This window comes from Myxine glutinosa, chromosome 3 (genome assembly GCF_964187855.1).
Source record: "Myxine glutinosa chromosome 3, kmMyxGlut1.1, whole genome shotgun sequence".
NCBI lineage: Eukaryota > Metazoa > Chordata > Myxini > Myxiniformes > Myxinidae > Myxine > Myxine glutinosa.
In genome coordinates, this window is record NC_136263.1 from 218,081,688 (window position 1) to 218,096,222 (window position 14,535).

Genomic DNA, 14,535 nt, shown 5'->3' on the forward strand with positions numbered 1-14,535 from the left:
ACGGAGATGCGATCCGGGGCACCGCCGATGTCGATGGTGAAAAATTTGTCCCCGGTCTCCAGCACGCGGAAGGGCCCGTCGTACGGGGGCCGTAGCGGTGCCCGGTGGGCGTCGTGCCGGACGAAGACGTACTTCGCCATGCGAAGCTCCGGGGCGACGTGGGAAGCTGGGCAACCGTGGTGTGCCGTCGGCACCGGGGCGAACCTCCGGGCGGTCTCCTGAAGGGCGGAGCGCTGTTGCGCCGCGGACCAAGGAGCCGTGGAGTCGGGGATAAATTCACCCGGTACCCGCAGTGGTTGCCCGAAGACCAGCTCCGCCGAGGACGCGCGCAGATCGTCCTTGGGCGCCGTCCTCAGGCGCAGCAGAACCCAGGGGAGTCTGTCGACCCAGCTGCCGTCGCGGAGGCTGGCCCGGAGCACGGCCTTCATTGAGCGATGAAAGCGCTCACACAGGCCATTGGCCTGGGGGTGGTAGGCCGTGGTGCGGTGTAGTGTCACCCCGAGCCCTTGCGCCACCGCGGCCCAGAGCTCCGAGGTGAACTGTGGGCCGCGGTTGGACGAGATATCCGAGGGGGCACCGAACCGGGCAACCCAATTGGCGATGAAGGCCTGCGCCACATCAGCTGCAGACGTCGCCGCCAATGGGACGGCCTCCGGCCACCGTGTGGTGCGGTCCACCATGGTGAGGAGGTGGGTGAACCCCCGCAAGGGGGGCAGAGGTCCCACCAAGTCGACGTGCACATGGTCGAACCGACGCTCGGGCACCGCAAACGGGGCCAACGGGGCCTGGGTGTGGCGGTGGACCTTTGCGCGCTGGCACGCGAGGCACGTCCTGGCCCAGTCGCGGACGTCCTTCCGGAGGCCGTGCCAGACGAACTTCGCCGCGACGAGCTTCTGGGATGCCTTCGTGCCCGGGTGGGACAGGCCGTGGATGGCGTCGAAAACTGGGCGCCGCCAGCCAGCGGGCACGATGGGGCGAGGCCGGCCGAGGGAGACGTCGCATAGGAGGGCCGCGCCCGCGGCGTCGAACGGCACCTCGGTGACGCGGAGGCCCTTGACGGCGGTCCGCAAGGCCTGGACGCCGGGGTCGGCGGTCTGGTCCTCCGCCATCCGGGCATAGTCGACCCCGAGGTGGACCGCGAGCACGACGGACCGGGAAAGGCAATCCGCCACCGGGTTGTCTTTACCCGCCACGTGACGGATGTCTGTCGTGTACTCGGACACGGCAGAGAGGTGACGCTGCTGCCGTGCCGACCATGGCTCGGCGACCTTGGCCATCGCGAACACAAAGGCCTTGTGGTCGACGAATGCCGTGAACGGGCGGCCCTCCAGCAGATGGCGGAAGTGTCGGACCGCCAGGTGGAGCCCGAGCAGCTCGCGGTCGAAGGTGCAATAGCGGCGTTCGTGCGGGCGAAGCTGCCAGCTAAAAAACGCCAGTGGTTGCCAAGCACCACGCACCCACTGCTCGTGCACCGCGCCCACCGCGTAGTCCGACACGTCGGTGGTGAGGGCGATCAGTGCATCGGGCGCCGGGTGCGCCAGCATGGTGGCGTCGGCCAGGGCCAGCTTTGCACCGCAAATGCCGCGGTCATCGGCGCCGACCAGGCGATGTCACCTTTGCCCGGCTTGCCCCGGAGGGCCTCGTGCAAGGGGCGGAGAAGCTGGGCGACGTGGGGCACGAAGCGGTGGTAAAAATTTACCATGCCCAGGAACTCCAGGAGCCCCTTGATTGTGCGGGGCCGCGGGAAATCCCTGACCGCCTCCACCTTGGCCGGTAAAGGGACGGCCCCGTGCCTGGTGATGCGGTGCCCCAAGAGGTCGATGGTGGCGACGCCGAAACGGCACTTGGCGGGGTAATAAGAAGGTAATAAGAAGACGGCTTACAACCCTAGTTAACGTCGTCCGGAAGTGACGTCATAACTTCCAGGGTCGCGTCGGCCAGATCAAAGACAAGGGGATTAACTCCCTCTTGATAAGGGGAGAGCCGACGTAGCGAGATCCGCAACAATATTATACATAAAAGGAGTAATATTAATATTATAAATAAAAGGAAGAATTTTAATGTTGGAAATCAATGGAGTAATATTATGTTATAAATAAAAGGAGTAATATTGATGTTATAAATAACAGAAGTAATATTAATCTTGTAAATAAAAGGAGTAATATTGATGTTCCAAATAAAAGGAGTAATATTGATGTTATAAATAAAAGGAGTAATATTGATGTTGTGAATAAAAGGAGTGATATTTGTATTATAAATAAAAGGAGTAATATTAATGTTGTAAATAAAAGGAGTAATATGAATCTTGTAAATAAAAGGAGTAATATTGATGTTGTAAATAAAAGGAGTAATATTGATGTTATAAATAAAAGGAGTAATATTGATGTTGTCAATAAAAGGTGTGATATTTGTATTATAAATAAAAGGAGTAATATTGATGTTGTCAATAAAAGGAGTAATATTAATGTTGTGAATAAAAGGAGTGAAATTTGTATTATAAATAAAAGGAGTAATATTAATGTTGTGAATAAAAGGAGTGATATTTGTATTGTAAATAAAAGGAGCAATATTGATGTTGTCAATAAAAGGAGTAATATTAATGTTGTGAATAAAAGGAGTGATATTTGTATTATAAATAAAAGGAGTAATTTAATGTTGTGAATAAAAGGAGTAATATTAATGTTGTAAATAAAAGGAGTAATATTAATCTTGTAAATAAAAGGAGTAATATTGATGTTGTAAATAAAAGGAGTAATATTAATGTTATAAATAAAAGGAGTAATATTAATGTTGTAAATAAAAGGAGTAATATTAATCTTGTAAATAAAAGGAGTAATATTGATGTTGTAAATAAAAGGAGTAATATTAATGTTATAAATAAAAGGAGTAACATTAATCTTGGAAATAAAAGGAGTAATATTGATGTTGTAAATAAAAGGAGTAATATTAATGTTGTAAATAAAAGGAGTAACATTAATCTTGGAAATAAAAGGAGTAATATTGATGTTGTAAATAAAAGGAGTAATATTAATGTTGTAAATAAAAGGAGTAACATTAATCTTGGAAATAAAAGGAGTAATATTGATGTTGTAAATAAAAGGAGTAATATTAATGTTATAAATAAAAGGAGTAATACTAATGTTGTAAATAAAAGGAGTAATATTGATGTTGTAAATAAAAGGAGTAATATTAATGTTATAAATAAAAGGAGTAATATTCATCTTGTAAATAAAAGGAGTAATATCAATGTTGTAAATAAAAGGAGTAATATTAATGTTATAAATAAAAGGAGTAATATTAATGTTATAAATAAAAGGAGTAATATTCATCTTGTAAATAAAAGGAGTAATATTAATGTTGTAAATAAAAGGAGTAATATTAATGTTATAAATAAAAGGAGTAATATTAATCTTGTAAATAAAAGGAGTAATATTAATCTTGTAAATAAAAGGAGTAATATTGATGTTGTAAATAAAAGGAGTAATATTAATGTTATAAATAAAAGGAGTAATATTAATGTTGGAAATAAAAGGAGTAATATTAATCTTGTAAATAAAAGGAGTAATATTGATGTTGTAAATAAAAGGAGTAATATTAATGTTATAAATAAAAGGAGTAATATTAATGTTGTGAATAAAAGGAGTGATATTTGTATTATAAATAAAAGGAGTAATATTGATGTTGTGAATAAAAGGAGTAATATTGATGTTGTAAATAAAAGGAGTAATATTGATGTTGTGAATAAAAGGAGTAATATTGATGTTGTAAATAAAAGGAGTAATATTGATGTTGTGAATAAAAGGAGTAATATCGATGTTGTAAATAAAAGGAGTAATATTAATATTGGAAATAAAAGGAGTAATATTGATGTTGTAAATAAAAGGAGTAATATTAATGTTATAAACAAGTGAATCCTCTTGGATTGCGCTGAGGTTCGGGCATGGAATTTCGAGCCTCGATCGTGGTTCGAGCCTCGATCTTGTATACAAAAATAATAATAATAATAATAAGAACCTTGGGCCGAATCTCGCGCTTCACCAGTGCGCGTGCGCGAATTTACGTCACGTCGGCAGCGAGAAGGGGTTCCCCAACACGAACCAATCAGGAACTGCCACGTCACACTTATATGATCTCAGAATTCCTGTGACAGGAATTCGCGTTACACTGGCTGGAAGTCATTCGCTAGAGGCGCTTCCTCAGCGCTAATAAAAGGAGTAATATTAATGTTACAAATAAAAAGTCATGTTAATGTTGTAAAGAAAAGGAGTAACATTAATGTTATATATAAAAACAGTAATATTGATGTAAATAAAAGCAGTAATGTTAATGTTATAAATAAAAGGAGTACTATCAATGTTATAAATAAAAGGAGTCATATTAATGTCATAAATAAAAGGAGTAATATTAATGTTGTGAATAAAAGGAGTAATATTAATCTTTTTAGGCATCCCAAAAGGAAAGAGGAAGATTATTATGGACACTGCATCCAAAACGGGCTTTAGAGCGAGCTATGTCATCTGGATATGCAGAAGCTCAAAGGCCTTCAGACAAATAGAATTACTGCCCACATCAGAAATATGCTCTGAGGGAAGAGGGATGGTTGAGTGCTCATAAAACCGATTTAACCCACCAAAGTCTGGTCTGAAGTCCAGAAACCTGAGAGTATAGTTTCGAGCAGGCGAGTTTGGGGCGTGGCCTCAAGGCCATTCTTGACGCCCATCAAGAAGGTTCGGCTGGGCGAAGTCGTAGTGTGTGGGTACCGTCGGCGATTATGTTGTAATAATTATGTGCCGAATGGTTGGCTGGCAGAGGGAATTTTTTTTACAAGAACTAAGGGAAAAAATCACAGAGGCAGTAACATGCCACTGGGAATCCTGCCACTGGGAATTTATCCTTATGCCCGAACTGTTTAGCATAGCTCCACCCCTCGCATGGCGACATATACGCTTACACGGACATCCGGCCCTAACTTTGATACATGAAGGTTTCTTCTTCACGACATTCGGAGCACGCTACTCCATACAATTCTACCTTGACTAAGGTATTTCATTACCTACCCCCACACGTAACAAAATGAACCCATCAGTGACGGGTACACTCCGAGTAAATCATAAAAACTAAAAATATTCTTGTTACATCATGATGCCAAGAAATTTTACTCTGTCAAGTCCTTACCATAATTATTTGAGCCTCTGTTTATTTTACTTGTGGAACCACAAAACAATGTCGATTTACACTTATCAAATGTTCCTCACCATCATATTGCATGGCCGCAGGTGCAGTCGGCTGACTGGGAAAAGCTGGGCTGAAAGCGTAGGCTGTTGGGAAGGTCGATGTTGAGCTGGGTACTGCCATACCAGTGGGAGTTGGTACACCTGATGGAACAGAGAAAGATGAAACCAACAGCAACAGCTTTGACCCGGGTGGTGGCAGAACCACACTGGTCATTGATAGGGCAATGGCCTGTGTGGTTCTGCCATTACCATATTTTCACTGGTTATTGCAGAGACATACCTGGCTGGACATTAACAGCCTAGTCTGTGTCACATAAGCAGGAGAAGGAGTGGCTATTGTTGTATGTGAAAGGAGGAAATAAATTTTGACTTGTTCGGTAAAAATAGAGGTGGAAGATAAAGTTTACAGAAACTTACCTTGGTAGGCAGCCGTCACTGCTGGAGCCTGGTAAGCAGCACTGTGTGTTTGGAAAGATGCAGGTGGTGTGGGCTGGTAGGCTGAGGGAGAAACGTATGCTGTGCGATTTCCAGCTTTCCCAATTGCTTGGTAGGCTTGGGACTGGGTACCATATGTTGCAGGTGCCACCAATGACGGAAGTTCTTCAGTTGTGGCTGGCATGAAAGGGGCCTCGTAAGGTGTAAAGTAACTCGTTGCAGCATACGCAATCGGTTTTGAGCTGAGGAATGTGCCTGGTGTTGCAGCCGGTAGCTTTGTGGTACCAAATTGTGAAGTGGATCCAGCCATGCGAACTGCGTACCCATCAGAATGGCCTGCATGTGTACCTCTCATGGAGTAATTGGAAAAAGGCTTGAAAGAAGCTGTAGATGTGGACATAGGTGATGCTGAGGCAGCTTGGCTCATTGAATTAAGGTAACCACCACAAGAGAAGTACGAGGCTCGGTGGAAGAAAAAACAGCAAGACAACCATATGTAAGAATCAAACATGGAAGCCAAACTACAGTTTCCATCTTCCTCCATTCTAACGGTCACGTTTAGTGAAAATGAACAGCAATCTGTAAAATCATCAGCAATGATATATTATTTGGCGGGACCTCATTTACTTTTGAACACGTAGACCAGCTATAAACAGTCATTCCGGCGTTTCGGAAGCAGGGTGATTCAATGTGTGTGCCGGATTCTCGGATGTACGTTAAACTGGGCGTCCTGTCTGCCAGCATTAGTTGGTTGACGTCAAAGATCCCATGGTGTGCGTCACAAAAATGAAGAAAGAGCAATCAGAGATTGCAGACCATCGCCAGGACACGCTTCAGTGGTTTTTAAGGCTTTTGTGGAAAAATAAATATGGCGGCCAAACCACGTGAGCGATGACGCCATCATTAATTTTTTTCTCCGACAAATGAGAAATTTCATCTTGATCGGAAGAAGTTTTTTAATTGTCGAATTATGACGTCATAATGGAGGCACAGATGACATGATCATTATTTTATATTTTTTTGTATACTGAATCGAGGCTCGTGAAAGAGCGAACATTTATTTCACAAACAAATCAACCAGACAAACAAAATATATAAAAAGAGGGAGCGGAAGACAAGATGGGGAGAGAAGGGGAAGCACACAAACACAACATTTGACAGCAGGGAGATGTGTGGGAGGGAGAGGGCTTGGGAAGGGGGGGTGGGGGGGTGGGAGAAGTATAAAACACAAGGACACCAAGGACTTCCAGGACAGAAGTTGGTATTTCAAAAAAGTGGATTTGGGGTGAAATTAGCAGGGGTAGAAAAGATCAAGGTTTTGGATGGGGGAAGATAAGAGATGGTGGTAAACAGCTGTTTTAAAGACCTGGAGGGTGGAGTGGGATTGAAGAGAGTGAGGGAGTTTGTTCCAGAGGCGGGAGAAAAGAGGAATGAAGGAGTGAAGGTGAGCAGAGAGTCTTGATTTTGGCAGTTTAACCATAAGAGGGTTGCAGGTAGATCTTGTGTGACCTGTTGGAATATTTGGGGGCAGAGCCCAGAGAGAGCTGGGGGGGCAAGGCCAGAGAGGAGTCGGTAGAAGACGGAAAGACCACCAACCTGCCTGCATTGAGTGAGTGAAAGGCCCATGGAGTTAGCTTCATCGCGGGAGATTCCAATGATTCTGAATGCTTTGGTTTCAACAGCGTGAAGACAGCCAGGTGTGAGGCAGGAGCACCAGCCCAGAGGGGAGAGCAGTTTTCCATTGAGCTGCGGATGAAAGCCTTGTATGTGGTGAGGAGCTCAGGTGTGCCAAGGAAGGACTTCGCACGACGGAGGATGCCCAGTCGGCGACTGGCTTTGGAGGCCAGATTTGAAATGTGGTTTTCCCAGGAAAGATCATGGCAGATAGTGAGACCCAAAAGCTTGAGTGACAGAACTTCTTGGAGAGGATTATTCAGAAAGTGGATGGGAGGGTTGTCCAGTCGGTCTTTTCGGAGAGACATCGTAAGAGTGTGAAATTTGTCAGGATTGAAAGACATGTTCCACTTGTTTGACCAGTCTGTGATTTTGTCCAGGTCTGCAGAGAGTGAGGAGCCTGCAGACTGCCGATCTGAGGGATGAGGAATGGAGCGACAGAGAGTAGAGTCATCAGCAAAGAGATAGAAAGGATTTTCAAGAGAGTCAGAGAGATCATTGATGAAGACCAGAAAAAGCACAGGGCCCAGAACACTGCCTTGGGGAACTCCAGCCTGAACAGGAAGAGGAGATGAGAGAAACCCATTCAGGGCCACACGTTGACTACGACTAGAGAGGAAGTTCGCCAGCCAAGCGTGGAGATTTCCATGGATACCATAGGAGGAGAGTTTGGTGAGCAGAGCGGGGTGCCAGACCATATCGAAGGCACGTGATATGTCAAGGTAGACAGCTCTAATTTCCTGTTTGGCATTGAGGAACTCCATCCATTTTTGAGAAAGCAGAAGCAGCATGTCCAGAGTAGAGTGACCAGGTCTGAAACCAAATTGATGATCAGAGATCAAGCCATTGGAGAAGAGGAAAGATTTCATATCTGAAGGAATGATGGATTCCATGACTTTGCTGATAATTGGGAGAAGGCTGATTGGTCTGTAGTTGCTAGGATCTGTTTTTGCACCTTTTTGTGCACCTTTTAATCACAACTCTTGTCACAGCACTCTTTCAGAGGCCTTTTCCAGATTAATAAACACCAAATGTAGATCCTCTACAGTTTTCAACCATCTGTCTGAAGGTAAAAATCAACAAATCAAAAATTAATGCAAAAATAAATAAATCCAAATTACTCTTCTCTGACCATCACTTCCTCCCTCAACATTTTCCAAATAATTATTTCCCGGACATTCATAGTGTGCGACATCAATTTGGTGCCTCTGTAGTTGTTGCACGCGGCACATCTCCTTTTTGCTTGTAAGTCGGGACCAATGTACTTTCTCTCCACTCGTTCAGCATTTCTTCTTTTTTATAAATAATCCCCCTCGCCCCCAGCCTTCCCATGCCTCCTCCCTCAAGCCCTCTCCCTCCCACAGATCTCCCGTTGTCCCTGTTCTCTGCTGTTGTACTTGTGTGCATCCCTCTCTCTCTCTCCCCATCTTGTCTCCCATTCCCTTGATTGTATGTTTTGTGTGTCCGTTTTTTTTTTTTGTGATTAATGTTAGCTCTTACACGAACGAGCCTTGATCTTGTATACAAAAAAAAAAAGTTTCTGAATAGCTGTAGCAAGAAGTCAACACCCTCTTCACCCAACACCTTCCACACTTCAACAGGTATCCCATCTGGCCCAACTGCCGTACCACCATTCTTCATTCTCACCAATGTTCTCCCTTCCTTCTCCTTCTGGATGGTTCTTCTTGTCCCTTCGTTTCCAGCAGGTTCTACTCTGAATTATTGGGTTCTCCTCATTTATCAGTTTCTCAAAGTATATTTTCCATCACTTCTTTATCTCCACATCTCTCAGCATTGTGTTGTCCTCATTTTTGATCAGTGTTATCTGGAAGATATATTTGGATCCGCACTGTCTTTGGCTTTCACAACTCCAAAGATTTTTTTTTTTGTGTTACTAAGTCCAGACTCATGTAAGAGCTAACACATAGAGCATACGACAATGAGAGCGGGAGAGAAGAGGCGGGGGGGGGGGGGGGGGGGGGGAGAGGGAAGCACAACAACAGTGGGGTACAGGGACATCGGGAGATCTGTGGAAGGGAGAGGGCTGGGGAGGGTACACGGAATAAACAGATGGACACGACAGTGGATTTCATGAAGAAAAACAAGGAATTTGAAGGAGGTTGATTTGGGGTGGATTAACAGGGGTAGATAAGATCAAGGTTTTGGATGGGGGAAGATAAGAGATGGTGGTGAACAGCTGTTTTAAAGACCTGGAGAGAGGAGTGGGATTGAAGAGAGTGAGGGAGTGAAAGCCTTGTATGTGGTGAGAAGCTCAGAAGTGCCAAGGAAGGACTTCGCACGATGTAGGATGCCCAGTCGGCGACTGGCTTTGGAGGCCAGCTTGGAAATGTGTTTTTCCCAGGAAAGATCATGGCAGATAGTGAGACCCAAAAGCTTGAGTGACAGAACTTCTTCGAGAGGATTGTTGAGAAAGTAAATGGGAAGGTTTTGCTGTCGGTCTTTACAGAGAGGCAAAGTGAGAGTGTTAGATTTGTCAGGATTGAAAGACATGTTCATTCCACTTCTTTGACCAGTTTATGATTTTGTCCAGGTCTGCAGAGTGAAGAGACTGCAGCCTGCCGATCGGAGGGTTGATATATGGAGCGGCAGAGGGTGGAGTCGTCGGCAAAAAGATGAAGAGGATTTTCCAGACAGTTGGAGAGATTTATTAATGAAGACCAGAAAAAGCATAGGGCCAGGAACACTGCCTTGAGGAACTCCAACCTGGACAGGAAGAGATGAGAGAATTCCATTCAGGGCCACACGATGACTATGACAGGAGAGGAAGTCCTGTTTCGCGTTGAGGGCCTCCATCCATTGTTGAAAAAGCAGAAGCAGCATTTCCAGATTAGAGTGGCCTGGTCTGAATCCAAATTGACGATCTGAGCTCAAACCATTGGAGAAGAGGAAGGATTTAATATCAGAAGCGGAAGCCATTTAATGATGGAAGATATTCCTCTGTCCCTCCTCTGTATCTAAATCATCATACATCCTTCTACAAGCTTGTGCCTTTGCCTTTGTCACCACTTTCTTTACTTCCTTATTTGTTATCCTAAACTCATCTGCACTCTGTTGATCATTGATCTCATCCCTCTTCTTTTTTGCTTCCATTTTCTCCTGAATCTCCTGAATCCTGGTGTTGGGCTAGCGGCTAGGGTGCCGGCTTAGGATCCTAGGATCCTGGGTTCGAATCTCGGTCGATCGCCGAATTAATGCCAGGGGGGTTGACTCAGCCTGTCATCCTTCCGAGGTCGGCTAATTGAGTACCAGTTCACTGGTAATTCCCTGTTTGTCGTTAAAGGCGGCAAAAAGGGTTGGCGTCAGGAAGGGCATCCGGCCGTAAAACATTGCTTCAAAAAGGGGACCGAAAAAAAAAACAACAACCACGGTCCCCGAAAAGGCCAACCCCCGCTTTGCGGGGAAAAATGGCCTCTAAACGGTGGTTTTTTTTCTCCTGAATCGCCTCCTGTACTTCCCTATCCACCACGAGGTCTCATTATCACCTCTTTGCTTACCTGTATTCATACCCAAAATCTATTTTCCAGCCTACTTGATCTCATTTGAAATATTCTCAAATCCAGAACTCCCTTTTCAAACTTCCTCTGCTCTCATCTCTCTCAAGACCCGTTCAGCAACCACTTCCCTTTTCTCCTTGTCTCCCAGTTCCCACCACCTCACCTTTGATGCTCATTGTTGTTTACATAGTTTCACTCCTTTGATAACCATACCTAAGGCCAACATTCTATGCTGGGGTGTTGCTGCATCACCAGGTATGACCTTCATCTTTGACCGCCTTCCATTTCCTCCTTCTGCACAAAATAGCTATCTGTGAAACATTACCTCCGCTCTTTTATGTGATGTGATGTTTTAGTCTTGTCGGGAAAAATGTATTTGCTGTTGCCATATCATATGTAACCACAAATTCAATAATCTGCTCTTCTTCTTTGTTTCTCTTTCTCATTCTCAAACAGCCTTGTACTCCATCCACACCTCCATTTGCCTCACCAGCATGCCCATTGAAGTCACCACTGACCACGATTTTTTTCTGCCCCAGTTACCTTTGCCATCACTCTATGCATCTCTTCCAAAAATACATCCTTATCAGTTCTCATGACTTTGGAATCCAACCCGAGGGGTATAAGCACTGACCACATTGTTCACTTGTTCAACAACATCTCACCTCATGCTCATAACTCTGTCGCTTACTCCGTCCACCTCCACTGCTTTTTTCTTGACGTCCTCATCAAATACGTATGATACCAACACCTTTTCCCGTTTCTCATTCCATCTCCACCACTGTAGAAAGGTTTGAAACTGCCCCCCAATGACCTTTTCCTTGTTTCCTGCACACACAGAATCTGTGCCGTCTTCCTTTCCATCACATCAGCAATCTGTCTGCCTCTCCCAGTCATACTTCCCACATTCAATGTGGCCAGCCACACCTTCTTCTCTTTTCCTCCTCTCTCGTACTTGCTTCTTCAACCACATACACTCTTGATACGGTAACCCTTGCCAGTTTCTCACAGAAACACGTGATATTTCTGCTCGTCGTGTATATGCGACGTCCAACCATGCTCCACATTCCTCAGGATCCACATTCCATATGTTTCAGCAAATAGGTTTTACAGCCGGATGACTTTCCTGATGCTAGCTCTCCTCCTTTAATCCGGGCTGGGGACTGGCAGTGAAAGTGCTGGCTTTCACATCACAGGCGGAGTCGTCGTGGGGCCAATAACAGTCACCGGTACACTGCTCGCTCCCCAGCACGACCAAATCGCGCAGCACACCAAATCCAGGAAGCAATTTCCCCAATTGACTTGAGTGCTGCTACCTGCACGTGCAAATGAGCCGTAGCAGACACGGCATTCAGTACATTAAAGGTGTTCATTCCTCCCTGACACTCAACTTCCAGGGTCATGAATATTAATGAGCTGAATTTTGCATGTTATTTGAACTACTTTGTCGGATGACCTATCGGATAAATTCTGAATCTACAGTATGCAGTTTTTCAACATGGTTGTTATCATATTGCGTGACACAGTGTTTCAAACAAGCTACAGAATCATTGTCGGCACTGGCTCATCGCACATTACATTTTGTCACAGTTCACACTCCTTAATAATAAAATGAACACGTTGTGGTGCTGCGCACACACGACTCGATTGCCAGAGAGGTAGGCCACAACGCGTTGGTATAACAAAGTCTTTATTCGAAAGCTCGCACTTCAGCACTGAGCGGGTTCGAGCTTAGAGCCTGCATATATATCCCGAGGCCACGCCTAGTCCCCGGGCGTGGCCGATCGGTCGATAGGCGGGGCATGCATTCCAGTTCCCCACCTGGACGTTCGCGCCACCTGCTGGTGCGCTGAATTAGTGTCCCTTGTGTCTGCCACACGCGCCCCCCCCAGAATTCCCGCGCACCTGAAGGGTGAGTTTGCGGGGAAGCCGGATGACCCGGCCGAAACGGCCCCTGGCGATGGATGCCGGTCTGGGGGGTGGCGGGACGGCGGGGCTGGGGGGTGCCGGGGGTCCGACCGCCGGGGGGCGGCCTCGACGCGGAGGCAGAGCTGCTTGCGGGGGGGGTGGTCCGGATCGAGGTGGGCCGGCTTGAGGCGGTCCACGGAGATGCGATCCGGGGCACCGCCGATGTCGATGGTGAAAAATTTGTCCCCGGTCTCCAGCACGCGGAAGGGCCCGTCGTACGGGGGCCGTAGCGGTGCCCGGTGGGCGTCGTGCCGGACGAAGACGTACTTCGCCATGCGAAGCTCCGGGGCGACGTGGGAAGCTGGGCAACCGTGGTGTGCCGTCGGCACCGGGGCGAACCTCCGGGCGGTCTCCTGAAGGGCGGAGCGCTGTTGCGCCGCGGACCAAGGAGCCGTGGAGTCGGGGATAAATTCACCCGGTACCCGCAGTGGTTGCCCGAAGACCAGCTCCGCCGAGGACGCACGCAGATCGTCCTTGGGCGCCGTCCTCAGGCGCAGCAGGACCCAGGGGAGTCTGTCGACCCAGCTGCCGTCGCGGAGGCTGGCCCGGAGCACGGCCTTCATTGAGCGATGAAAGCGCTCACACAGGCCATTGGCCTGGGGGTGGTAGGCCGTGGTGCGGTGTAGTGTCACCCCGAGCCCTTGCGCCACCGCGGCCCAGAGCTCCGAGGTGAACTGTGGGCCGCGGTTGGACGAGATATCCGAGGGGGCACCGAACCGGGCAACCCAATTGGCGATGAAGGCCTGCGCCACATCAGCTGCAGACGTCGCCGCCAATGGGACGGCCTCCGGCCACCGTGTGGTGCGGTCCACCATGGTGAGGAGGTGGGTGAACCCCCGCGAGGGGGGCAGAGGTCCCACCAAGTCGACGTGCACATGGTCGAACCGAAGCTCGGGCACCGCAAACGGGGCCAACGGGGCCTGGGTGTGGCGGTGGACCTTTGCGCGCTGGCACGCGAGGCACGTCCTGGCCCAGTCGCGGACGTCCTTCCGGAGGCCGTGCCAGACGAACTTCGCCGCGACGAGCTTCTGGGATGCCTTCGTGCCCGGGTGGGACAGGCCGTGGATGGCGTCGAAAACTGGGCGCCGCCAGCCAGCGGGCACGATGGGGCAAGGCCGGCCGAGGGAGACGTCGCATAGGAGGGCCGCGCCCGCGGCGTCGAACGGCACCTCGGTGACGCGGAGGGCCTTGACGGCGGTCCGTAAGGCCTGGACGCCGGGGTCGGCGGTCTGGTCCTCCGCCATCCGGGCATAGTCGACCCCGAGGTGGACCGCTAGCACGACGGACCGGGAAAGGCAATCCGCCACCGGGTTGTCTTTACCCGCCACGTGACGGATGTCTGTCGTGTACTCGGACACGGCAGAGAGGTGACGCTGCTGCCGTGCCGACCATGGCTCGGCGACCTTGCCCATCGCGAACACAAGGGGCTTGTGGTCGACGAATGCCGTGAACGGGCGGCCCTCCAGCAGATGGCGGAAGTGTCGGACCGCCAGGTGGAGCCCGAGCAGCTCGCGGTCGAAGGTGCAATAGCGGCGTTCGTGCGGGCAAAACTGCCAGCTAAAAAACGCCAGTGGTTGCCAAGCACCACGCACCCACTGCTCGTGCACCGCGCCCACCGCGTAGTCCGACACGTCGGTGGTGAGGGCGATCGGTGCATCGGGCGCCGGGTGCGCCAGCATGGTGGCGTCGGCCAGGGCCAGCTTTGCACC

General features: G+C 48.3%; 1 protein-coding gene across 3 annotated transcripts in view; it reads right to left on the minus strand.

Moving 5' to 3' along the window:
* LOC137422863 (uncharacterized) overlaps positions 1-14,535 on the minus strand; it is a 635,168-nt gene that overhangs the window by 136,627 nt on the left and 484,006 nt on the right. For all 3 annotated transcript variants that reach the window (XM_078774996.1, XM_078774997.1, XM_078774998.1), the window contains exon 20: positions 5,256-5,375. In XM_078774996.1, the coding sequence (XP_078631122.1) occupies positions 5,256-5,375 (120 nt within the window). The remainder of the gene's footprint in view (positions 1-5,255; positions 5,376-14,535) is intronic.